This window comes from Setaria italica, chromosome V, assembly GCF_000263155.2.
Source record: "Setaria italica strain Yugu1 chromosome V, Setaria_italica_v2.0, whole genome shotgun sequence".
Lineage (NCBI taxonomy): Eukaryota > Viridiplantae > Streptophyta > Magnoliopsida > Poales > Poaceae > Setaria > Setaria italica.
The window spans coordinates 7,603,808-7,630,704 of record NC_028454.1 but is presented as its reverse complement, the minus strand read 5'-3'; the positions used below and the strand labels follow the sequence as shown (position 1 = coordinate 7,630,704).

Genomic DNA, 26,897 nt, shown 5'->3' with positions numbered 1-26,897 from the left:
TGGAGTGGAGCTGAAGGAAGGTGAAGTTGGTGGAGTGAAACTGTTTTTCTGGAGCGAAGCAGTTTCAAAAAGACCCTTTTAACATTCTATTGACACCGGCTCCTAAGTTTCTTGCCTTTTGACACTGCTGTGAGATTCCCGACTGACACCGTTAAATTTGACATATCAAAATACCCCTAGCTTTTGGACCTTATCCATCCGCTGATCATCCCCTCGGCATTTTCTCTCTTTCCCCCGGCCCTCCTCTTTCCCCACCCGACCTGCACCTCAACCGTGTGTTTGGTTACTGGGTCGGAACGGGTCGGAACGGGTCGGACCCCCTTCGTCCCACGTTTGGTTCAAAAGAGAACTGGGTTGGGTCGAACCCACATGGGAATATTCCCATTAGATCCGGGTCCAAGGGATTCCTCCAAAACCAACGGATCGTTTCGACCCAGTTCTTCTCACGCGTCTCCTCTCACCGCACCTCCTCTCACCCCCGAGCCCAACGCCAGAGCACCGCCCGGCTCCAACCCCGCCGCCCTGACCTCCTCCGCCGGCGCCCCCATCCGCCGCCTCACCCACCATCGCCGCCGCCCATAGCAGACGCCGCACCAGCCCCCATCCACCGCCCCTCTTCCCCTCACCTTCTCCCTTGATCTCGCCGCCGCCCCCCCTAAAAATCGGGATGGCCTGCCCTCCGCCGCCCCTGACCGTCGCCGCCCTTCAGATCCGCCTCCGGCCGTGACGTCCGCCGCGCCCGTGACGTCCGCCGCCGCGCCCTGACGTCCTCAGCCGCCGCCGTCCCTGAGATCCACCGCCGGGGACTGATCCGCTCCGCCACCCCTCAGATCCGCCCCCGACCCCTTCCGCCACCGCGCCCCCGACCCCTTCCGCCGCCGCGCCCCCGTCCCCTTCCGGCGCCGCCCCAAGCCAGGTCCGGAGCGGTCACGGGCCGCCGCCCCTCCGATGCGGCTCCGCCCCTGACCGGCGCCGCTCCCCTGGCGTCCTTGGCGGGCGGCGGCCCGTGACCGGCGCCGGTCCCCTGTCCTCCGTGGTGGCCGGCGGCCCCTGACCGGCGCCGTCCGCTGGCGTCCGTGGCGGGCGGCCCCCTGACCGACGCCGCCCCTGACCGACGCCGCCGCGCCCCTAGCTTGCTGCCGCCCCTGTGAAGCTTCGCCACCGGAGCCAAGCGCCGGATCTGCCAAGCGTCGCCGCCCGTACCATCCGCCGGCGCCGCGTCTCCTTCTCTCAAAGGTTGAAACCGTACACCACCATGTTTATGTTGGTTCATATTTATTGAATTGACTTGAATGGTACTGGTTGATAGTATTATGGATTGAATTGAATAAATAGTCCAGTAGCATGACATCCTGGTTCAATTGCCTCTAAGAACAAGTGTTTCTTTTATTGTTGTATTGTAGATGGATAAGAGGACCAAGATTGTAACTTGTGCTACTGCTGCATACATGTTGTTGTCAATGATGGCGGTGATTATTCAATCTAGAAAACGTAAACGATGTGCCAGAAGGGTTGGTATTACCTATGGGCCTATGGAGGCAAGGGATAGGATGAGAGTAGATTATCTAAATAATAAAATTTGGAAGGATGACACAACTTGCTTGAACATGTTAAGACTGAATAGAGGCAAGTTTTTTCGATTTTGCAATCTTTTTAGAGAACGTGGTTTGCTTCAAGATACATGTCACTTGTGTGTTGAGCAGCAGGTGGGTATGTTTCTAAATACAGTGGGACATAACCTTAGGAATAGGTTAGTTGGAACTAATTTTGATAGATCGGGGGAAACAGTTAGCCGCTATTTCAACAAAGTACTCCGTGCTATTGGAGAGCTGCGAGGGGAACTAATTAGGCCCCCGTCTTTGGACACTCCAAGCAAAATTGCAGGGGACAACAGATGGGATCCTTACTTTAAGGTGTGAGGCTTATCCCTATTTTGTTTTGACTTTTCTATTAATCTAACATCATATGGTCCCTAATTTTTACCTTTTTGAAAAAATTAGGACTGTATTGGAGCTATTGATGGTACTCATGTAAGAGCATCTGTTCCTAAGAATATTGAGCATGCCTTTCGCGGTAGGAAATCCTTTTGCACACAAAATGTAATGGCAGCTGTAGATTTTGATCTACAGTTCACCTATGTGTTGGCTGGTTGGGAAGGGGCTGCACATGATGCTCTAGTTTTACGTGATGCTTTAGAACGTGAGAATGGCCTTCGTGTCCCACAAGGTAATAGAGTAGTAAACTCTCAACTTTTATATACACATTTCAGTCTATAGTATTATGACCAAACTGTATATCAAATGATAGGAAAATTCTACCTAGTCGATGCTGGATATGGAGCCAAACCAGGATTTTTGCCCCCCTTTCGTGGAGTTCGGTACCACTTAAACGAATGGGGAAGTAATCCAGTGCAAAATGAGAAGGAATTGTTCAACCTTAGGCACTCATCACTACGTGTCACAGTAGAGAGAGCATTTGGGGCACTAAAGAGGAGATTCAAAATTCTTGATGATGCTACACCATTCTTTCCTTTTCCAACACAAGTAGATATTGTTTGTGCTTGTTGCATTATTCACAATTGGGTCATACAAGATGGGCGTGATGAGTTCTTCACAGAGGATACTAATTCGGCAAGCTACAACCATGCTTCCACACGCATTGGCCAAGCAAATGAGCATGCTGCCATGGTTAATTTCAGGCAGCAGATAGCAGATCAGATGTGGGCAGACCGTCAAAACAACAATGTTAACTAATATTTGTATCAAACTTGAATTTCTTTCGGTTGTATAACATATTAAACCTTTATTTGTTGATGTTGAATAATATTTGTATGAACATGTTGCTTGCTGAATTTTATGTAATTTGTGATGGTAATGTGTATTTTGGCTACATGTTGGTGCTGATTTTGTATTGGTCATAATGTACATTGTGGATACATGTTGGTGATGTTTTTGAACTGGTGATAATATACATTGTGGTTATATCTTGGTGCTGATTTTGGCTACATTTTCGTGCTGATTGTGTTTTTGTGTGGCAGAACAATGGAGGAAGTAGCTGAAGGGTGTGGTGGGACTAGTGGGCATGCTACGTGGACATCAGCAATGTCTGCTTTAATGCTCTCTCACCTAAATGATTTGGTGGCTGCTGGTTTGAAGACATCAAAGGGATTTAAGAAGCACCTTTTTAATGGTTGTGCTAGGGTTATCAATGAGAAGTTCACCACAAGAATCACTGGTGAGCAAGTTAAGAATCATTTGAAAACATGGCAGAAAAGGTATGCAAAGATAAATAGATTGAAGAAGTTGAGTGGTGCCCTCTTTGATGAAGAAAACTGCATGATTACACTAGATGAGGAGCACTACAACGGCCATGTCCATGTAACCTTACTGTCTTTTGCTTAGTTCTTGATTCATTCACAAGTGTTAGATTATATTAACATATTTTTCCATCTTTTCTAGGATCACAAGTCTGATGCTGAGTACTTGAACAAGCCCCTCTTGCACTATAGAGAGATGACGGCAATATTTGGCAATACAATGGCTACTGGAAATTTTGCAAAAGACTCAAGTGCACCTCTAGGTAGAGAGGATGATGAGGGTGAAAGTCAAGAAGAGGGGGATGAGGTTACTGGGCATGGTCCAAGTGAGGGGCATACCACTCAAGGGGCAACGTCTTCTGCTAGTAGACCTAGTAAGAAGTCCAAGATAGTTGAAATGGAGGAGGATGGGCTGGTTGCCGCCTTCAAAAGTGTAGGTGAGAACCTTGCCGCTGCCATAAAAATGGTAGCTAAACCTGATAATGAGCTGCCACCTGACCTATTTGATGTCTTGAACCAACTTCCTGGTTTTAATTCAGCACACATATCTTTCTACTATGCTCATTTGGTGAGCAATCCTCACATTGGCAAAGCTTTCTGTAACTTGCCATTCGAGCACAAGTTAAATTGGGTCACAATGTTCATCGCTGAGAAGTTCCCTGGAATGTAAGAGTGATTTCAATGAGTAGGATGTTTCTTTTGTTAAAACTTGATCATGAATTAGTGTCTAAGCTCTGAATTTATATTATGTAAGCTTCAACTTGATGGCTGATATTGTATTGCCTTGAACTTGGTATATGTAAGGCTTGAACTGGCCATTAACGTTGCTCAAGATTGATGAACTTTTGGTGTATGTATGTAAGGCTTAAACTTGGTATATGTTGTTATTTTCATCCATCATTTGGAATATCTTTCTTCTTTTCAGATGATTTATATCCTATGTGTTTATAAGCAGAAAGCAAATGAGCATCAAATCCTGTTAAGAAGCCCCTGATATTATATTATTTTTAAATTAAGCAGTACCATGTATTAAAATTAACGGCAATTTTTCACAAGAGAATAACAGTGCTAGAATGTGAGCAGTAGCAGGTTGATGTCTATATTGTTGATGAATTGGTATGGCAGCTAGGGTAATCTCAGCAAGAAGGTGAGCATATTCATTGTCAAACCCTCATCCTCCAACCAAACAAGAGATGGAACCACTCCAACCCACTTTATCCCATAATCAAACAAAAAACTGGGTCCAACCCATCCCTGCAACCAAACAAGAACTGGATTCACTCCAACCCGGAAAACTGGGTTGGCTCCGACCCAACCCGCATGGTCCCAAAACCAAACGCACGCCAACATCCACGGTCGGGACATGGGCACGGGCAGTCGGGCCTGCTTCCGGCTCCAAAGCACATCTTATTTCCCCGGGATGAGTTAGTGACACCCGCCACCGCCGTCGATCCCGTCCCCAGCTCGTCGAGATCCCCACCAAATCAAGCTAGGATGCCATGGCACCACCATGAGCCGGCTCCGCCTGCCTGCTGCTCCCTGTCTGCTTGGATTGGGAATCGGCGCAAGGGGAAATTGGACCTGGGGCTGCTTGGATTGAGGAGGGATGAGAGCATCTGCCGCTATCTCTTGGAGGTTTGTGTGTGGCATGATTGCATGAATCGTGGAGACTGGGAGGTGGTGCGGATGTTGCTGCTTGCTTCCTCTTGCGGTAGAGAAAAGAACAGAGAAAGAATTGCAGGAGGCGTTGTATTGGTGGAGCTCAGTTGCTTGTTCGCTAGTGAGAGGCTGAGAGGGGGATAGTTCAGGCCTTCAGGGAGAAGGTGGCTTTGTGCGCATGGCTCCCGGCGCAAAAGAAGCCGAAAGCCACCTGCGTACGCATCATCAGCTGCGGCGACCGGCCGGCGCTCGCGTACGAGTCCCTGGCGACCTAACGAAGCGTCCCATCTGCGGGCGCGGCCGGCGAGAGCGGGCAGCCGTTGAGCTCCAACCGAGCACCCGCGCCGCTGATGGCTGCCGTGCGGTAATGCAAATAGGGGTATTTTGGTCTTTTCCTATCAAACGTAACTGTGTCAGTTGGTGAATCACACGGAAACTTGAAGCGAGTGTCAAATAAAGAAGATTAAAATTTCAGATGTTAAATAGGGAATTGATCAATCTTTCAGTTTCACACGGGGAATTTTCTCAAGAAACAAATGCTATTGCCGGACTACCGGTGGCGCAACGACTTGTTCATATCTGGATGCCTATATAAGTAGAGCTCCTCCACCTGCTATTGGCAACACAACAAGCTACCAGTAGAACACAAGAGCTTGAGCTTCTAACAGGAAACAGCTGAACGAAGCGACCATGAAGAGCAGCACGCTCCTGGTGCTCCTGTGCCTCCAGGCCGCTCTGGTCATGGGGATCTTCGCAGCCGTAGCAAAAGAAAATGGTATATGTTCTTCGTTCCTTGATTGATTGATCTGAATTTGAGCTATGTTGTTGGCGATGACACATGATCGACTGAATAATGTAATGCAGCCGTGGGAGAGAGCAAGGCCATCGACATCAACCCGGGTCAGCTCAAGTGCTGCACCAACTGCAACTTCTCCTTCTCGGGGCTCTACACCTGCGACGACGTAAAGAAGGACTGCGACCCCGTCTGCAAGAAGTGCGTCGCCGTGAAGACCTACTCCGGCAAGAAGTTCAAGTGCACCGACACCTTCCTCGGCATGTGCGGACCAAAGTGCTAGATGAGCATTATTCAAGCATGCGCTGGAATTTCCCTTGGGACACTCGATCTCTAGCGAAATGGCCGAGGTCATGTGGCGCCTACACGAACGTATGATTATCATTGTGTGATGTGTGTTCAGTGTTGTGAGTTTGTGTGGTATGTTCTTGTACGTGTGCTTGTTCTTGACGATGCCCGCGAACAATAAGCTGTTGTTTGCAATAAATAAAAGTGATGCAACGGGCACTGCGAGTTATGTTTAGAAAATTAAATTTTCTCTATTTCCTTGTGACGGACATCGGCAGAACTTTAGGTTAGCATACGAGATAAAATATGTTTTGATAGTGTATTTATTTAATTTGAGAGGTGTTAATATATTTCTTACAAACTTGGTCAAATTTAGAGGAGTTCCACTTAGAGTAATGTACAGTCAGCAGGCTAAATAGATGTTCATGTCAGCAAAATCCCAGGTAGAGGAGTGAGAGGAGAGGAGAGAGAACCAGGCGGGCGTCTGAGTGAGTCGCCTGGCTGAATCACGGGCCCCTGGAAGGAAACGCCCGTTCCCAGCCCGTTGCGGGCGACTTCCACAGGCGCGTCCTCCTCCTCGCGATCCCGTGCGCCATCCCGCCGCCTCCCGCTCTCCTTCTTCTTCCTCCCGCCAAATCCCCCTTTGCCTCCCACAAAATCAACTCCCCGCTCACCAAATCAACCGCACGCGCCGGCACCAAGGGTTCAGGCCCCTTCGCCCCCGAGGGATTAGCCCGTTCTGCCGCTGGCCATGTTTGGACCCGCCGCCTGGTGTCCGTCGTGTGCACCGCAAGCCGTGGAGAACTCCTCCGCGCCATGGCTCATTGGGCTACAGCACCAGGGTATGGCTGGCTCATCTCCGAGCTGATTAATCAATCCCCCGATCTCAGTTTATTAGCCTGCGCAGCATCAGGGTCCCTCATTGATCAGTTTGTGCATGTGCGTGGATTAATTGATTTCTAAGTGAGCGTGCGCAGCATCTGTTTTGGAATGTTTTTATGGCCGGATTGCTTATCTGATGGTCTTCATATTGTGTTGTTTCATGGATGGCCACAAAGATGCAGATCATATTTGATGATATGCACATGCAAGCATTGAGTAATTGCATAGTATTAATACAACCCTCTTCTTAGCCAGTTTAATAGCCAAGTCATTATATGAGCTGGCTATAAATTATTAGCCTTGCTCTTAGGACAAAAACTAAAAAATCGTACATTTTAACACGGAGGGAGTAACTAATATTTTTTTATGGGAATGGGAGTAACTAATATTAATACAACGAGTAAAGATCCTATGAAGTTTCTAATCTCCTCCTCGATGTTGAAAAGCAAAAAAGTGAAACATGAGGGACCTTAAAAGGTTTAAGAACCTAAATTCACTTTCGGGCAACTTTTTTTTGTTTATTGGGGGATGAGTTTCCTCAGTTTTTACTGAAAACGTATACTTAATTTCTTTTTGAAAAAAACGTGTACTGAATACAAACTTGAAAAATCTAGGAAATCCAGCTTGGCAAACAGAAGTATAGACATACTCACAATAATTGTTGTTTTAGTTTTACCCCAAATCAAAAATTTCTATCTTTGCCCATTGATTCATTAAAAATCATCTAGTTTAACAGCATACAAGTTATATATTATGAAAGCATTTCTCATGGTGAATCTAAAAAAATATAAATCTTGTAATGCCAAATTATATGATTTTTAAAATTGTATGGTTATAGGAAGTAAGCCCAGCTCAACCGATTAGAGTGGAAGGTTTGAATTGTCCCCTCTAGGTTGAATTTGGGTGACTATTTCTTTTTCTTAATAAAAAGTCACCTAGCCCCTCCAAAGGTTGATCTATTTTTTAAAAAAAAATTATGGTCATGACCTCGACGCGCCTGCAAATTAAGAAACGATAGATGGCTGGCTACAGTGGCATCGACAACGATTTCCCTGTTGCAATAGCCACGCGCGCTGGACTGGACGCGTCCACGAGCAACAGCAGAACGCTTTGACTCCAATGGCAACATGCATGATTAATCGGTTAGTGATGTGGCGAGAGGCGGCGAGGCCAAACCAGAAAGAACCTTGCTTCACGCAAAGGAGATGCTTACCGCTTACGGAAGAGACGTGCGATGCTATCTGATGCCTATCCCCGTGCCAGTTAGCATTAGCGATCGATTAATCATGGGATTGTGCCAAACAACCGTACGCCCAATCAGTCACAGGTGACGCGCGTAGTCCACGTGATGATGGCAGGGGAGCGGGGCAGGGGTGCTTAAGCGAGACAGGGCGTACAAACAAACTGTTGCTGCACATATGAGATGACTGGTTGGAGAGGCACAAATCTGCAACAGAACGTGCAAGAGGGGACTTGCTGCTGCTAGCTTGCTCTGGTTATTTTCAGTGCCCTTGCTTCCCGCCTCCTGCTGCCACAGAATGCTTTCAGGTTTCATCTCACCTGGTCGCCTGCCGATCTCTGTGTTGGCCCTTGTTTACTTGTGGCCCGAATTGGCGTTTGCACAGTAAAAGGGCCACCTTTTGGGAGTTTGCAAGTAAACGGGCTTCCAAAGTTGGGTCCAAATTCGGCCTCTGGAAGTCCCGATTTCGGCCCAAACTTCGAGACCTGTATTACCACCGGCCGCGCGCAGAACCCTAGCACCGCCCCCACTCCCTCTCCCTCTACCCCTGCGCCGCTTTCCGCTCCCCCGCCACTCTCCCTCTCCCCCGCCGCTCCCCCAGACCCGGCCGCTGTCCCCCTCCCCCGCCACGCTCCGTCGCCCCCGCCGCTCACCTCGCCGCCTGCGCTCGAATAGACCACTGCAGCACCAGATCTAGGACGTTCTCCATCAGATCCACCGCGCCCTGTCCCGGATCCACCGTTCTTGACCCGGTCCGCGGCGATGGACGACTTCAACGGCGACGGGACCGGCTCCGAGGGGTACCCGGGCGGGTCCGGGTACCCCGGGGCATTCAACGCCGGCGGATCCAGAGTGCCCGCGCCCTTCCTCTCCGGCGGATCCAGAGTCGCCGCGGGCTTGGGCGCCGGAGGTTCCGGCAACCCCGCCACCTACCACGGCGGGGGATACGGCGATTCTTCGGGGGTGGACTTCGGCAACGCCCCCGACCTCGATGGCGGCCACCGCACAAGGACCTTCTTCTCCCTTGCGCCGCCGGGCTCAGGGACCGGAGCGTACAACCCCTACTCCTCCGGGCCGCAGCACATGCCGTCGTCCACCGTGCCCACCCCAAGCCACCTGGGCATGTCGGGCCTCAACCTCAACTCCTCCTCCGGGTGGGCGCACATGGACGACTACGAAGGCATCCTTCGGTCCGGCCACCATGGCGCAGCAGGGGGCAGCAGCCGGGCCCCCCGTCCCCGCCGAGAGGCTTCCGGTAGCGGTGATCAGGGCGCGGCTCCCGGGCGTCGCCAACGGCGAGCTGCAGGCACGGGCCGCGGTTCCCGGCGTGGAGGCGCCGCTGCAGCAGTTGAGGCCGACAACACTTCGGTACTTGCTGCCTCACCCCCTCTTGCCTTCCATTATCTGTTCAACTGGTTTGCATGAAATGAGTAGGACAGTCATGTGTGTAGGATAGTTATGGTTACTGTCATACGAGTTCATGCATTCCTGGTTTGCTTACATTGTGCATAGATTGCATTGCTGTTTCATGCATTGATGTTTCAATTACATTGTGCACAGACTGAGCGAACCAGAGCCAAGTGGACCAAAGAGGACACTCATTTGTTCTGTGAGCTTTACTGCCAGCAGATTGACTTGGGTACCTGCAAGAACGGTAACATGACCAAATGGGGCTGGATAGATGTTAGGGATAAGTTCCTCGAGGCCACAGGGAAGTTTAGAACCAGCGAGCAGTTTGGTTACAAGTACAGATGTTTGAGGCAGATGTGGACATTCATCAACCATCTTCGCACCAAGTGCACAGGCTTGGGGCACAGGGAAGATGGCTCTGTTGTTGCGTCTGACTCGTGGTGGGAGGGTAAGACAGAGGTAAATGATGAGTCAAAGCCTCATTGTGTAATTAGAACATATGTGTACTACCTTCAGGAGTTTATGTGCGATGTATATGCATTGCAGGGGCACGCTGACTGGTATGAGTTGAAGGACGGATGGCCACCGTACATTGACCTTTTGGACCGGATGTTCAGTGGGGTTGCAGTGACTGGAGAGACCTCCTTTGTTCCCGGAGTCAACCGGCAGATTAGCTTCATCTCCAGCGGCGAGGACGACGACGCTGAAGCTGACGGTGGCACCCCTCGGAGCTGTGCGACCCCTGTTAGCACTGGGAGCAAGAGGAGCACCAGCAGCTTGCGCAGCACAGGTACAAGCCCCAAGAAGAACAAGGGCAGCACACCTCGCAGCCAGAGATTGGGACCTGTAGTGGAAAGGGCGGTGGTCGATAACATAAAGCAGGGCATTGATGAGGTACTGGAGAAGAGGAAACAAGATAGAGCGGCTAGGCACGCACATCAGGACCAATCAAGGGACGCTGTGCTGGCCCAGCTGCAACAAACAAAGCAAGATGAGAAAGAAGAAAGGCGTGCTCGGAAAGAAGAAATTAAACAAGTTACAGATGCAGCAAAAGCGCTTGGAGTGCACCTCATGGACGCAAATCTATGGCAGGGTGTGGTAAAGATCTGCAAGGATGAAGATCTACGTACGGTCTTCATAGTTGCACCAGATGAAGCAAGGCTATCCATGATCAAGCAAAATGCTCCTACGGTCTAATACCAGACCCTAACATCCATGCATTGTTTAGTTACTGTCCCTTTAGTACTGTTGGCATGATGGCCTGTCTTTTGTGTGTGATGGTCATGGCGTGTAGGTCATTTATGTTGTTGTCCTAATTATTTAAGCTGTGATGATGAACTATGACGAACTATGTCAGCACATGTTTAATTACAAGAATGGTTCTTTCCTTTAGAAATGTTTATTATTATTCCTGAAAATGATTGCCTCTGTGTGACATGAATGAGAGTTTGAATGGAGGTAGGGGGCTGTAGTAATGTTGATACAAACTGAATTGAACTGACTGTGCCTGTCTTGTTTCCAATACCCAGGATGTTGAACCTTCTGATGCTACAGAAGATGATGGGTCACAAGGTCAAGCTGCACAAGATGAAGCCGTCCAAGGTGAAGCTGCTTGAACTGCTGCTCTTCAAGCAGCAGTAGCTCGTGATGAAGCCTTGGTACGTCTTGCCTTCCTAGATGAAGACTACGAAGATGAAAGTTCAGAAGATGAATTGGACGAAGTGCTGGAACTTTACAAGGCCGGGTTGGACGCGCGGTTGCAGCAGGCGTCTCAACACGGTATGTATGCCTCTGGTACTCATGTAGACAACTATTGCAATAGGCGGCCTTATAGGAATCCAGCCTTGAGTGGGGAGCAATGGGTACTTAACAAGCTTGACAATGATTCAGCCTGCTACAATATGTTTAGGATGACCCCACACATGTTTCATAGCCTACATGATTTGTTGACATCTCAGTACGGTCTTACAACATCTAACAGAACCAGCACTATTGAGGCTCTAGGATTGTTCCTTTGGATATGTGGGGCACCGCAATCAGTTAGGCAAGCAGAGGATAGATTCGAGAGATCACTAGCCACTGTTCATAGACTATTTTACAAAGTCCTCAATAGTCTAGTAGACTTATCTGCCGACATAATTAAACCTCGTGACCCACACTTTACAACATTGCATCCTAGGCTGCAAAACAATCGGTTCTACCCTGAATTCAAGGGTTGCATAGGAGCAATAGATGGCACTCACATCCCTGTTGTTGTGCCTAGTGGAAAGTTTATGCAGCACATGTGTAGGAAGGGCAAGACAACCCAGAATGTCATGGCTGCCTGTGACTTTGATATGGTCTTTACTTTTGTCCTTGCTGGGTGGCCGGGTTCGGTTCATGACATGAGGGTGTTTGACGATGCAATGTCAACTTACAGAGACCACTTCCCAATGCCACCTAGAGGTACACAGCCCTGTTTCCCACTCATTACTGTTTTCTAATTGCAGTATCGTAAACTTACAGGTATGTCCTCTTCATATAGACAAATACTACTTGGTGGACTCGGGGTACGCAAACCGAACCGGCTTCCTGGCTCCGTACTGGCAGGCCAAGTATCACATCCAAGACTTCCAAAACGCGCCCGAACCACAAGGTATGAAGGAGATATTCAACTTCGCACATTCATCCCTTAGAAATGTGATTGAAAGGGCGTTTGGAGTGTTGAAAATGAAGTGGCGCATATTGTTGGACATCCCGGCCTATCCACCTAAAACACAGACAATGATAATATGTGCATGCATGGCGTTGCACAATTTTATTAGGATTAATGGTGACTTTGATAGTCACTTTGGTATAGTAGACAACAACATCAATTTTGTGCCTGTTGAAGGCACTCAGGATCAGCCACATACAATTCCTGCGCCACAGAGCGCGGACATGTCAAGCATGAATGCATTCCGAGACATGCTTGCTGCACATTTGTTTGCTAGGTCTTGAATAATTTGTGATTGAGGACATGTCATTGTTGAAGTACTTTGTCAGACCATGTAACAGTTTTCGGTCTTGTTACTGTAACCGGTTGTGACTGTAATAATTTGGAACGGTGTTGTGACTGTAATAATTTGTTGATGTACTTGAGATATTTTTGTTGAATGTTTGCTCTGGAAAATGCGACTGTCTTCTCCCCCTGTGCTGTTCATGCGTTTTTTGCATGAGTGCATGCATGGGCCATGCATAGATGTGCTGGGGTTTAAATGCTCAAACAGTGAACTCCAAAGTTGCTGAAATTGGGAGCAACAGCAGGGTGGAAATGCCCAAATTCAGGCTAAACAGTAACTCCCAAGTTGGGAGGTCCCAATTTGGGGAAGTAAACAAGGGCGGTATGGAAATGGTAAGGTCCCACATGCATATTTTACTTCATATTTGGCTTCAGTGGCGAACGCAGCCATAGAAGCTAAGGGGGCTTCATCCACCCCATCTTTCTTCTTCTTCCTTCTCTCCTTCCTCTCTCTCCTTCCTTCTCTTTTTCTTCTTCTTCCTCTCCTTAATCTTTGATCGAAAATTGCTGGGAGGACCAGGGGGGCTCCATGGGCTGTGAGCCGGTAGGGGGGCTGGAGCCCCCCTGTGCATCTGTATCCGCCCCTGTCTGGCTTCACACACGCCTGCACAGCCTGTACACACAATGGATATACATGAACTCAGTGGAGGTAAACCTAACAACTTCCGTTTAACTTTCCTGTCAAGCGAAGAGATGGAAACACTCACTTTTGCATGGCAAGCCGGGGATTGATTATTGTGGCTTTGCTGCCGTAGTCACGGGTAGGCTTCAACAAAATGGTCATTTGGGTATCTTTCGTCGATCAATCCGTATGCCTGACGTCCATGCAACATTTCTATCTGCACTATAATTACAATGTATCGTATACATAATGCTAAGAACAAGTACCCTAACCCTTCATCTTACAGCTACTTTTAACCTACTACAGTATCTCATAAGAAAGTTAACCACCTACTGATACTGCATTCCACGAGTGCTAACCAGTGCTGTGAGTCGCCACTCGCCACACACCAGAGAATGTATATGGCGACAACAATCGTAGGTGTCACTGATGTGCGTTTTGGAGCATGCTGACGAGGACGGTAGGACCAGCATTAAAGGATGCAGAATTGCAGACGCATCCCTTCCACAGCTAGCTTAGCCGCCTAACAGGTGCCCCATTGCCTCCCGAAAGATATTCGATCAGAGACATGGTGAATTGGTGACATGCCGTGCTTCCGTGTCTCGTCGCCTATATAAGAGATGCTCTACCATTCTTTGGCCAGCAACAACAACACAAAGCATTCTGTAAGCAGAGGGCTGTGCGTAAAACGTCTTACACACGACACGAGTGGCAAAGATGAAGAGCAGCACGTTGGTGATCCTGGTTCTCCAGGCCGTTCTCGTCATGGGAATCTAGCTTTGCGGCTGTGGCCAAGGAAAACGGTACGTGCATTGTCTTGGCCGCTCACTGCTGTCACTCTGTAAGTCTATATGTTCATCAATCAATCTGTGTTCTGTGATAGGGCAGTGCTGTTTGGTCCATGATACCCGAATAGTATTTTGTACAATGTAGTCATGGGAAACAAGCAGGATCAATTGCTCATATAAATACTGGCATGCATGCTCCGTCATGGGAAATAGCCAGATTAGCACCGCAAAATTACTATCGAATTACGCGCGTGCCATTTCTGAAAATTGGATCCGGCAAATGACTTCCACTATATACACCATAAATAATCGAGTAACCACGGCACACACTTCAATCTCAGTACTTGGCTATTTGATCAGGACCTTAATTTTCTGACCTGATGCATTGTACTAGAGCGAAGGGACGAAGTCAGAAAGTGAGAGATTATCCTCACCATTTCTCCTTGGCAAGACCGTCACCAGATCTGCTCAAGTCCCCGTCAAGCAGATAGGCTTGCAGATCTTGCCGTATTGGGCTACACCACTCACTGCCATCCCACATTCCCACTTGCTATGCCCAAACACACCCAGGCTAGCATGGGTCCGCCATGCCACCCGGGACCTTGGATGTATATGGCAATACGCTCACTCCAAAACAAGAGGAATCCTCCTTTTCAACAAAAAAAACAAGAGGAATCGCCAAAAAACCTTATCCAAATTGCAACGAAACGTGTAGCTAGAAAGCTTGTTACTGCACAGGAGGTGAAAAGTGAAACTGATGTGGATGCAATTGCGTTGATGCAGCGGCGGTGGGTGAGAGCAAGGGCAACATGGAGACCAACGGCGGCAAGCTCGGGTGCTGCACCAAGTGCAACTTCTTCTCGGGGCTCTACACCTGCGACGACGTCGTCAGCAAGTGCGACCCCGTCTGCAAGGTCGTCAAGAAGCACCCGTCAAGAAGTTCCAGTGCACCGACACCTTCCTCGGCATCCCATCCGCAGCCCACCGTGCAATTGGCTCTGTTCGCTTCAGCTTATCAGCCACCGAACAGCATTTTTCTCTCGCAACAAATTAGCCGTTTCAGCTTTTCAGTCAGCTTATAAGTCCAACCGAACAGACCTGAGCTCAGCACAGGTTGCTGAGCCCACGAATTTCTATCCTCCTCCACGTTAAACGCCATCAATAAACCGCATTTATGTACCTATATATGTGTGTGTGCATCCCTGCTCGATCGAGCACGAATGAATAAAACATAAGCGATATCCTTTGATCCAATATGTCCAAAATAGTTCAAACCCAACAGTCAGCGCTTACTATGAATCAGATATACGTTCGTTTGGCAGCCAACTGCGGATGCAGATTAGGAGGATGTTCATTAGAGGATTCTTCCCAGATCAGTGACCTTTTCTTTCAAGAGGTATAGGCGTCAGGCAGCTTGAACTCCGAGAGCGCCATCCGATCTTGGATCATGGCGCCGGCATTGGGCATAACGTACCAGTGGAGAACAAACTGGACTTTCTTCCCGCGCAGACTGCTTCCCTGATGTGAGGAATTGCATATGATTGTCAAGAAAAACTTAGCGATCAGCACACAGTTGCAATGCAGTACCCAGCCAGGGGGGGGGGGGGGGGGGGCACTTTACCTGGTCGATCAGAGGATACTTGCTCTTCGCCACTACCTGCAGATTTGCATGTTCCTTGTCTGGTATAATATAGTCCCATAACGAAATCTGAAGAGCAGAATAATTTGAACATAAGCATGGATCCATCAACCATTCGAATACAAAGCAGAGGGCTTCATCATATATATTGAACTAAATAGCTTCAGAATGCCCAAAAATAAACTAAATAGCTTCAGAAAACACTTGTTGAAATAATTCAATAGAAATTTTACTTTTTAGCAAAAGGAATGACAGCAAACTAAATATGCGTGCAAGATTTATCACAATGTCTAGCACAAGCTATTAGTAATGTATCAACTGTCAGCATATAACAAAAAATAGGATACTTTCCACTAATAAAAGACATTAGTAATGGAGCTAAAGAGATGCTCCTAAACAAAGATGCTACTGTCCAGATAATCAATAGTGAGGTACCAAGCAAGCATGTAGACATGACTGTCACTTGTCATTCATGATAAGGAGGTTTAGGGAATGAACTTTATCCAACTTCGACAGCAAAATCATGTGTTCATAAAAAAGACAGTAGAATCTAAGAAGACCAATACATTACTTGATTTTCGTGATACAATATAGTGACTGTTAATTGCTACTGATTTTTTGCTATACGCAAAGATGGAAGCCCAGATACAAGTTACTGATTATCCTAAGGTGATTAGCAAAGATTTCAAGATTCAAGCAAACTAAGGAATAGTTCAAGATTCAAGCAATCGTTGATTCCAACCAGATCTGTCCTCGAAAATACTCGTACAGGCAGGATGTACATTAGCCATGGTAAAACATCAATACCAGCATACCTGATTCAGTGAATTTTTCGCGTTTTCATACTCAGCTGTCAGAAAGACAAAGACCTGCATCAAGAAAGCAGCTCAGTTACTTGGCTGCCTGTAGATGGTAGCACAATAATGGATCAATTATCAATAAACATGTTGACATTCAGTGGTTCATGGCAACCATCCATACAACAACGTTGTACCAGTTGGTTTCAGAAAGGCAGAAGCATGAAGTGATTGTTGCAATGATGGTTTGGCAGTGTTTCTGAATGAGCACTGCAACTTGGGTAATATGTTTTATGAGCTGCCTCAAGTCTACCTTACTTGTTCATTTACAAAGATACATTTTGTTATGTGTCATTAGCCACATCAACTTTCAGTATAAAAGATATTGCCAGTACATTATATTAATCCTTATGTGTTCATGAATTGGAAAGAAAAGGCTCTCGTAATAGCACCGCAACCAGTTATGCCACAAGATCTTTTTCTTTCTTTCTAATATGATGCTCCGCCCAGCATACGAGCACTTTGATCTACTGATGGGTGATGGCTTGTGCTGAGCTTCACAATTTGTAAACATTTCTGGTAAATATATTCGAATATGCATGAGAAATTGGTGACATTGATGTAGAATAACAGTTAGTAGATGTCTTAGGCATGTGAGCAATTTTTAGTTGTGATATACAGATATTGTTATTAGCAGGCCTACAAAGAAAGTGCTCGATTTCGAGCTTATACACACTCAAAGCATAGCTTGGTATTACACATCCCGTCAAAATGAAAACATCACCTGTTTTGTGTTCCAAGTGAATACTGACTCCAAATTTGCAGATAAATTGAAGGTCAGTGTCACCTGAAACACAAATTTACAAGATTGTCATTTGGAGTGGTACAATATATATGAGATGCATCTGATTGCAGCGTGTGTCAGGGTAATGTATCACTGCAATGATGTAGACGAGTCAATTGATATATGAGATAATGTTATCTGGGCAAATCTTCAATGATTTTGCTTATTATTCTATATGATATACAGTAGAATTCAAGCAGAACTTGACAGATTCTGTTCGATAGGTGATTGGAACTAGTAAAAAGTGGGTCACGTTCAGTTAAGGAAAAGCATCATTTAGTCTTTGCAGCAGAAAGTTTCTCATCTTCTCAACTAGAAACATTTGCTGTTTCTAGAGTCTAATACAGTTTTCCAGGAAAAGAAGAAGAAATCTTTATTTTAAATTTCTTTTGAGATAGCAAACTTCAGCAATTGTCAATGTGAAAAATGGAAGAACTTTGCTTTATTTAAGTTTTTGGTCTACAATAACTGAAATATCATCAAGCTATTCCTTTTTAACTAGATCTTTACAATGACAAGAGAGCTAAACTACAGCAAAATAAGTCTACAACAAATTTTCAAATAGCAGATATTCTGGTATGCTATTCTATTCATATTCTATTCATATAGGATTGCTACTGACCCGTGGATTGGATATCTGTAAACCTAACCCATTAGTAAGGAAAGAAGCTTGCTTCAATCATAATCTTTCTAGTTGGGAAATATTGTTGGAATTGGAATTAGATCTGCACAAGAATAAGGTAGCAAAGTACAGGCACAAACCTTGTTGTTTCCATTGATCTGTTTGTGGAACCGGTTAATCTTTGTAACCTACAAGATAACATACATAAGCACATTGATAACACAATAAGCACAAATGTTAATTGGACCATGTTTCCCGATGCCGCCGTGAATGCAGAATTGCGACCCAAAAAGGAGATTCATATGTGAACACAGAAACATTGGTGTGAATAATGCCGCAATAGCCTTTTCTACAACTGTGCCAGAAAACTATTTGCTTCTAAATGTTATCTAGTGAAATCAGTGTCTAGAAAGTTGATGTAGCTAGGTGTGGCACAATCAGGTCGGCAATGCCATCTAATAAGTCGACGATTTCAAATATTATCCTAGAATCTCTCAGTTATCTACTGCTTCCCACACCAATCGCCACGAAACGCACCCCAAACCCTACGCCGCGTCAAGGGTTCGAGTCGCAGATCACCCCAAGTTCAGAACAGTTAAACAAGCGAGGAGAGGAAGAGATCCATACATGGGCTTGGGCTTGGACGGCGGGGACGTGGAAGGCGTCGAGCGCGGAGGCGGCTGCGCAGACGGCGGCGAGGAGGACGACGGCCGTTGTTGCCGCGGCCAGCAGGCGCTGCGTCCAACTGTGCATCGCTTTCGCCCGAGTTCTTTTCCCCCCTTTTTCCGAATTTTTTTCCGCTCTTTTTTTAATCTGATGAAGAGAAGGCAGTGTATATTTGGGTGATGGGCTACGTGTGCGAGCTCCCGCAGCCGTCGGATAAGAAATCGATGGCTGGTGAAAGGAAACCTTCTGATCTACTGCCCTTCTTCCATCTGCCGTTTTACAGTGTGTACACTGTAGTCCTCAATTTGACTGGCGAGTGAATTCAGAAACCATAAATTAGTTGATTTGGTATAGAAAATATTGTAAATCAATCTGCTCACGCATCAGCACATCGCGAGCTCTGAATCTGAACTTTCTGAACTCTGAAGAACCAAGCTGCCATTGCTCAAAGTTGCAACCTCGCGGCACTTGTTTACCCGTGAGCTTTGGGCTGTGGGCCGATCCGATCAAAGGATGAGGCTGCACGTTTGCATCTCTCTAACTAGTGTTTGATTAAAGTATACACAGAGAGCGAAATTGAGCAGTACTGGGCCAGGTTATTTTTTTTCGAAAGGGAAGATATATTAAAGCACAACACAGTACATCCCCTTACGAACAAGAACCAAAAAAAGAAAAATTACAAGTAAGCTCCTAGGAATCATGTTCACCTTCCTCGACAACTCCGATCCGCCCGGCTATGCACCAGAAGCAAAATCGAAGCCTAAACTTCCAGATCCTCCACCAAAAGACTCCAAACCTTGGTAAAGCCGCATCAGCCACCACCCCGGACCTCCGACAAAGATGTATTTACTTCGTTGAAAGAGAATTGGCGATCTCACCGTCGAAAGAAAAGGAGGAGCATCCTCCAGCAGAACAAGCACCAGCCGGCCAAAGGAGAAGCTGGCGCTACTGCTTCCGGCTAGAAGCCGTAGCCCAACAGTGAATCCGCTGCCGGCGACGAACTCGCCGATCCGGAAGAAGAAGCCCCCTGGGGAGCACAAAAGTTCCATCCACATGGCAAGTAGATAGAACACAACTAACCTCCTTCCATCCTTGCCGGAGACGCCGCCGCCAACACCACCGAACCGCCCAAGGAGAAGCGAAGCCAACGATATAGAAGACGCTGGCGGGAAATACAAGCTCAAAGACCTAAGCCTACAACTATACAAGGTCCTCCCGCAAAGGGATCGGGCTCCCCTCTCAACTCCGCCATCGGCAAGGATGCTGGAGGAGAGGGGTCGGCAAATCAACTGAGGAAAACCCGATTCGCCCTCGAAATTGCCTGCCTGCACTGTAGCGTGGGGAAAGACGGACGTTTCACTCACCTAGAGTAACAAAAAAAAAAGATTACTTCTACCACCATCAAGCATGCAAGAGAGGAGATGGCACTAATACACGTTGATTTTCCAACCGATCCTTGGAGATGATCTTCAGGGTCAGCATTCCCAAGATGTTGGGACTTGACTTAGGAGCCGGGAGTGGGCTCGAGGAGTTGAACTTGTGGGGTGGTCCTTGTGATGTGACTGACAATTCAACACTTCTATTATAGTAGAGCAGTACTGTATAAGACTGCCTCTCGATATAATTCTGCGTCAACTGTCTCTTGTTTACAGATTACAAGTACCCTGTCATATGTCAAAGTGTCAACGTTCGTGGATTAGAGCTATAAATTAAAAAAAACTGCCGACCTCGAGCCTGGAACATCACACCAAGCTCCAACGGGAAGTTTCACTATCAGCAGGCAACGTACACAGTAGGGTCTTGTTTAGTTTCCAATTTGGGAGTAGCAAAATTGGCATTTTGCCATAAATATGTAACTGTAACATTCGTTTGTATTTGTGAATTATTGTCCAAACATTGACTAATTAGGCTCAAAAAATTCGTCTCGCAAAGTACAACAAAACTGTGCAATTAGTTTTTGATTTCGTCTACATTTAGTACTTCATGCATGTACCGCAAGTTTGATGTGATGGGGAATCTTCTTTTTGCATAGTACCAAAGTTGGAATTTTGGAGGGAACTAAACAGGTCTAGGATCGCACTAGCCACTAGGGTAGGCATCTGATCCACCATCATTTTTTTCCACACCATACAGCAGGCCTCAACCTCACCAGTTGCAGAATCTCTTTTCTCACTGGCCTGAATCCGGCAAGCGTCTCCTTCTGTCAAATCTGAATCCATCCCCTCTCAAAAGAAAGAAAAGAAATACTGTTGTCACTGAGGATCCATTCATGATTCATCCTCCTCACTGACATCTCCCTCCCAAAGCTGCAAAAAGAAGAGGATAAACACGGAGAAATATCGCCGGCAGTGCAGCATTAGTGCTGATCTTTTTCCAGGAGCTTATCACAATGGAGTGAAAGGAAAGGAAAGCAACCACCTACTACACCTGACAGGCACGGCGGGTCAAAAACGGAGGACATTCAGACGCAGAGTGCTCCACGGCCATGAATGATTGATTCCACACCGCACCGCACACACGCGCTGTAAAATACGGCAATAATGCCGGCACCAAGGCCACCTCCTCCTCCATCCATCCATTCGCCTCGCTCCGTCCAACTTGGTCGGCCCCGGCCTCTTGTCTTTTGACCCCCCGGATCGTAGTCAGAGCGGCCGGGCAGCTCAGTCACTGATCAGCTCAGTTACCCACGTGGTTGCGATGGTGAGAGCGACCGGCACTGATGCCGCGCCGCGGGAAAACGTTGAGAAACCGGGGCGGAGTTCACCATGCCCACCCGCCAGCCAGCTTGCTCGGTCAGACGCTGTCGTCGTCTGTCGTGGACGAAAACACATCGACATCTTTGTCTCAGCTCGCGCGAGCTGGACGTCAGGCCATTGTACCTGGATCTCCTTTACACGGCTCTCCTCCACAGCGCCTGTCCTCATTTGGAGTATAGCGCACATCGGTGATCTCGATACCTCCCTCACTCCCTATCCCCGTCGCGTACGCAACTACTCGTTCGTGGCAGGAGTAGCAATCAGCCAGTCACCACTAGTTTACCCGGAAAATCGTTGCTCGAAAAAGAAACGGCAGTAGTTTACAGTCGACTTTGCCGGCCCATGATCCGTCGTCCACCCCCAAAACGTGCCTACCCGCCGGCTACCCCGAACAGGTGGAAAGAGGGGCTTGGAGCTTGGAAGATGTCACGGGTTTGCGTGGAATTTCTCGTAGGATTTGATGCGGGATGTCACCGGCGATGGGGACTGTCTACTGGCCGGGGACACGAGACGAGACACCGATCCCTTCCCCTCCAGATCGGATTTGTTCCGGCCGCCCGCCCGCACAGCGCTAACAGGTGGCGAGCAGCCCAGGGACCGGACCAGCTGTGTTCCCCTGTGGATCGGCGCCGTACGTGTGTGCGCCACGGCCTGCGTAAACCCCCGTTTTCGGTCCTCGCTGTCGCTGTGGCGTGCGTCACGCTGCCGATCTGTGTCCGCACCACTACTCGTCGTCTCCGAGCAGTGATCGGCATCCCGATCGGCCGTGCGGCCAGGCGCGGTGCGGGGCCACACTGCAAGTGAGCGCTAGCGTTTTCCCTGTGGCTGGGGCCTCGGATCGCCATCGACGACACAGGACAGGGGCGCGGAAGGTTCAACGCACCGGCGGCAATAACTCGTCAAACACGCAAGCCGCGGTGCCGCCGCCACCACCAACTGTTTTTCGGCTGCGGGGATCGCGGCGAGCGTGCCATCCATTCGTTCCGCGCTCCGGTGGTGGCGTGACGCGAGGCCACGAGGGAAGCGACGGCCACGGACGCCGAGTGTGTACGACTACGAACGGGAGGGTGATACGCCGATAAGTACGCGGGATAAAATCTTCCTGATATTCACATGGATCCGTTTCCTCTTGACTGAGAGCTGGGACGACGACGAGCTGCTGGTGCAGGATTCTGTATCCGAAGTTTCGAAGAAGCTTGTCGTGTCGTTTTCCGGGTACCAAGTTTTCCAACAGCTGTGACGAATTCGGACTGTGGTTCGCACATTGCCTGGTCATTATCGGAGTCATCAAATAGTAGTATTGTATTGTATTATTGTTTTGAGCTTTGCCACAAGCAGGATGACCTTCCTTCCACTAAAAAGATTAGTCTTTCAATTCAAAAGTTTAATGTTTGACACCAGCCACAAACTTCCGAATGGGCAGGTTCGGAAATTTCGTCTCCAAATCTAGACTATCAGGAATTCCAAGAATTCAAATACAATTCCCCCGCACCCTTCAAACTTGTTCCAAGCTTAAATCAAAAGTCCCAGAGCAGTACTGGAACTATAGCGACGCACCGCACCAACGCCCCTGCGTGCTCCGTAAGAGGCACGGCTCACGAAAGATCACCTGAGAAGCCATCAGAAACCCCATGTCAACGTCGGGCGACCAATAGCTTTCGACGTTAGCTGCGCCTGCGCGACGCGGCCGGCGGCCCCAGCCCAAGCCAAGCGCGAGCGCGCGTGCTCACCCTCTCGGCACCACATGCCCCTAGCGGCTAGCGCTCGAGCACAGGCTCACAGCGACCCGGGCCGTCCTCGAACGAACTCCTATCACGGCGGCCACGCCCACCGCCGCCGCTCCAGTGACTGCGATCGATCGACCCAAACCAATCCGGCCCCGACCGCGGCGCCACCCACCCCACCCGCAACCGCGCAGCCGCATTCACTTTCCCCAGACCCAGCGCCTTGGCTCCGCTCCCCCCAGCTGTCCCGTTCGCGTACTCGCGTGCACTGTCCCCGGTCCCGTGCCAGTCCAGTCCTACACACGCCTCAGCCGCTCACCCATCCGGCCACTCCCCGGCGCACGCGAATGCAAGCGTCGCGGCGGCATGATTGCCCGGCCGCCAGCGCTTTGCGGAAAGCACGAACAGAAACGATCGAACGATGGGAGGTGCCGAGGGGTGGTGGTAGTAGGCACGGCTGGCGGCGGCGGGCGCGACCGGGAGAACAAAGCCTGGACGTACGCGTCGGTCCTAGAATAGGATAGCCACTCCACCCGTCGTGCCGCGCCAAGCTGAGTGGCAGGGTGGGGGGGATGGGGAGAATCGGATCGGATAGCGCCACGCCACCACCACGGCATCGCCGCATCGCGCGCGCCTCCTTTCCTTTCCCTCCCCAACTTGCGGCCAAGGTCCAAGGCGGCTGGGCGCGCGGGGCCCCAGCGGAACCGAGCCACAGGATGCGGTCTCATCGGGAACCTTATCGCCACCGCGCCACGGGCGCAGGCACCCACACACGCACACGCACGAGGCACGACACGGTCCCCCGGCCGTGGCGCCGCGCCAAGGATGATGGTCGTGCCGCGTCGGACGAGGGCGGGGACAAACGCGCGCCGGGCGGATGGCCGGACGGATACGTACGTCGTATCCCCGGGCGCGTACTCTCTCGCCTCTCGCGTCGTGTGGGGGTTGCCACCAGCCCCGGTCTTGGCCGCGTAGCGCGGGGACTCGTGAGCGCGCAAAGGCAACAAACAGGCTGCCGGCCGGTCCTGCCCTCCATCCAGCGCTGCGGTGGCCGAAAGGGCACCTCCTCGGAAGAGACAAGCGCAAGGGCATGGGTGGCGCTGAGCCCACGCCGAGTCACGCACCGCGGGGGGGCTGCAGGTGCTGCCTGGCAGCCTGGGGTGTCCAATGTCCGGTCAAAATCTGGCCTTTGCGAAACCACTAGTACTGTACTAAGAAATGCTCGGCCATTGAACAAAGTCCAACACCGCATCGGATCCAATTAGCTAGATACTTATATCTAACAACTCAATTTGTTTACGCCCATGCCCGTGCACAAACGATTTCCTGCGCATAAACTACGCATACAACTAACCAAAAAAGGAACAGGTCCAATGGCATATTAGATCTAGTTGCTCAAGTACTTAGAATATCATAAGCCTTGCGAACAATTAATTCCACTGCCTTCCCACAAAAGAATCTCTGGTTAACGCCACGATCACAGCAGAAGTATCCAACAGCATTAGTCAAACACACACTCCGCCTCACGAACTCCATTCTGGAATCGCACTAACAACACAGTTCCAACCACATCAGCATTCCAGCAAGATACAGTGAATGGGGCGACGAGCACGGCGATGTATTGCAAAACTTATTTTCCTTTCATAGCTTAACAAGTAACAGCTCAATGACTTGTCCACTATAATGTCTTGACAAGCATTACCAAATGACACTGGAAACATGACAGTACCACTACTATAACTTACCATAATGTAACCTACCAAAATTACCTCTCCAAACGCTAATGTTCTTCGCTTGGGAAGCAGAGATTTCCTTGGGCACGAGCAGATGGTGTTGCCCGGGGAAAAAACCCAAGAAATCCCCTCCCAAGCGCACTCACAGGCCCATTTTATCACACCAACATCGATAACACTAAGGCACTTGCTTAATTCACACGCAGAAATCCACGGTTTGCAGGAAGTCGTCCATGCCGCGGCCGAGGTCGCAGCCGGGGATCTCCGGGAAGACGTCGTTGATGTCGTCGAGGTCGAGGTCGATCTCATCCAGCTCCTCGTCCGCGAAGTCCCCGAACAGCAGGTCCTGGTCGTCGTCCAAGCAGAAGGGCGCATCGGAAACATCCAGGGCGTCCAGGCCGGCGCGGAAGTCCATCGGGTCGATGTCGGGTAGCTGCAGCCCGCGCAGAAGGTCCTGGTAGAACTCCGGGTCGTCCGGCAGCTGCGCAGCTTCAGTGGACGGCAGGATAGGTGTTGCAACCGGCTCCGGCGACTCAGCCTTCAGTGCAGGCTTGGTGGCTTCGAGCACGGAGGACGGCGACGGGTGGGCGAACGGAGCAGCCGAGGTGGACGACGAAGAGGAGGCCGTCGGGGTGGCGCTTGCCGAAGAAGCTGGTGAAGAAGCGGGCACGGGCTGCCCGCGGCGCCGGCGTTTTTCATCGGCGAAGCTCCTGGAAGCGGACAGGTAGGCGGCAGAGGCCGCGCCGGCGGTGTCGAAGGTGCCAAGCCACTGCCTCTTGCCGGTGAAGGGGTTGCGGATCTCCGCCGCCCACTTGCCCCACTTGCGGAGCCTGACGCCGCGGTAGCTCTCCGGCGACCCGCCGCTGGTGGACGCGGCCACAGTAGCCGCCGGGAGAACCGGCTTCGGTGGGGCCTTGCCGACGAACATCTCAAAAGAGAAGCGCTTGGACTTGACAGGGCCCGTCGGGGCGCCGGCCTCCTCGTCGTCAGAGTCCGAGTCCGTCGCGTCAGGGTCCTCAAACAGGACGCGGACGCGGCGCCTCGGCTGGACAGGCGCCGGCGGCTGCATCTGCGGCCTGGCCTTGAGGAGAGCAGCGGAGGGTTTAAGGCCAAATCCTGAGATCCTCTTGGTCTTGGGCTTCTTCGCCAGGGCCTTCTTGATGAGCATCTGCTGGTGGTTCAACGGAGCCATCTCTCTTCTATCTCTTGCGCCGGAGAGGACTCCAAAACTTGTGGCCAAAATTTCCAAAACTGAAGGGGAAAAACTCTAAAAAAAGAAGGAACTTTCTCCGATGGGTGCAAAAATTGGACGGAGCCGGGCGCAAATCGACCGAATCCGTCAGTCTCCTCGACAGAAGCAACACGGCCTTATGTGGAGGAATCCGGAATACTTCACCCCGAACCCGTCCCTGCAGCATCACAAGAGAGAAATCCGTCAAAACCCCATGAAAACCCAGGCAAGAACGCCCCAGATCTGGACGAACAAGGGCCATAAACCCGGTCAAAACCTCACAGATCGGTGGAAAAGATGAGATTTTCGCGGGGAGAAAATTTACGGGGGTGCGGCGCACGGACCTGAGCATCGACGAGGATTTGTTCCAGCCGTTGAGCCCCTGGCGCATAGATCGGCTGGAGCAGGCGAAGGCGCGAAGGAGGACGGCGACGACGGCGACGATGAGCGCTACGACCACCAGATCGGAGAAGGGGCAAGAAGACATATACACGGGAGCTGGCTGCTTCTTCTTCTCCGACGCCGGCGCCGTCGTCGTCGCCTCCGGCCTCCCACACACTCGCTTAAACCCCAACCCAAAGCGGCGAGAGGAGCGAAAGGGGTTGGCCACGCCGCCTCCGCCGATATTTAATCCCCTTCCCCATCTACGAGGTAGTGCCCGCCGCACCACGCGAGGCGCCGCTCGTCACGCGCCCCGACCCATCCCCTCACGCCGACGCGTGGGTCCGCTTCCGTCGTGGCCCCACACGTCATTGGGCACTATCTAGGCTAACGGAAAGCGAGGAAAAGACGGCCGCGATGCGCTGGCGCCGGACGATCTGCCGATGCTGTTGCTACGCACACAGTG

The 26,897-nt window shown here is 49.8% G+C and overlaps 3 protein-coding genes and 1 pseudogene across 3 annotated transcripts; 2 read left to right on the top strand and 2 right to left on the bottom strand.

Annotated features, from left to right (window-relative positions):
• The first annotated feature begins 5,481 nt into the window (after positions 1-5,481).
• LOC101754888 (Bowman-Birk type wound-induced proteinase inhibitor WIP1) lies at positions 5,482-6,308 on the top strand. The gene is made up of 2 exons (XM_004967999.2): positions 5,482-5,750; positions 5,840-6,308. Exons 1-2 carry the CDS (start codon positions 5,666-5,668, stop codon positions 6,049-6,051), a joined length of 297 nt encoding a protein of 98 aa, XP_004968056.1. The 5' UTR covers positions 5,482-5,665; the 3' UTR covers positions 6,052-6,308.
• Positions 6,309-13,768: 7,460 nt separating this feature from the next.
• LOC101755292 lies at positions 13,769-15,287 on the top strand (annotated as a pseudogene).
• LOC101755698 (probable signal peptidase complex subunit 3) lies at positions 15,206-18,766 on the bottom strand. Its single transcript, XM_004968000.3, has 6 exons — positions 18,568-18,766; positions 18,081-18,128; positions 17,259-17,321; positions 16,493-16,546; positions 15,660-15,746; positions 15,206-15,556 (listed from the first exon to the last, which is right to left on the bottom strand). The coding sequence occupies exons 1-6, from the start codon at positions 18,691-18,693 to the stop codon at positions 15,428-15,430; spliced, it is 507 nt and encodes a 168-aa protein (XP_004968057.1). The 5' UTR covers positions 18,694-18,766; the 3' UTR covers positions 15,206-15,427.
• A 5,939-nt stretch (positions 18,767-24,705) lies between these two features.
• On the bottom strand, positions 24,706-26,658 carry LOC101756100 (ethylene-responsive transcription factor ERF118). The gene is made up of 2 exons (XM_004968001.2): positions 26,395-26,658; positions 24,706-26,228 (listed from the first exon to the last, which is right to left on the bottom strand). Exon 2 carries the CDS (start codon positions 26,009-26,011, stop codon positions 25,016-25,018), a length of 996 nt encoding a protein of 331 aa, XP_004968058.1. The 5' UTR covers positions 26,012-26,228; positions 26,395-26,658; the 3' UTR covers positions 24,706-25,015.
• Between the last annotated feature and the right edge of the window lie 239 nt (positions 26,659-26,897).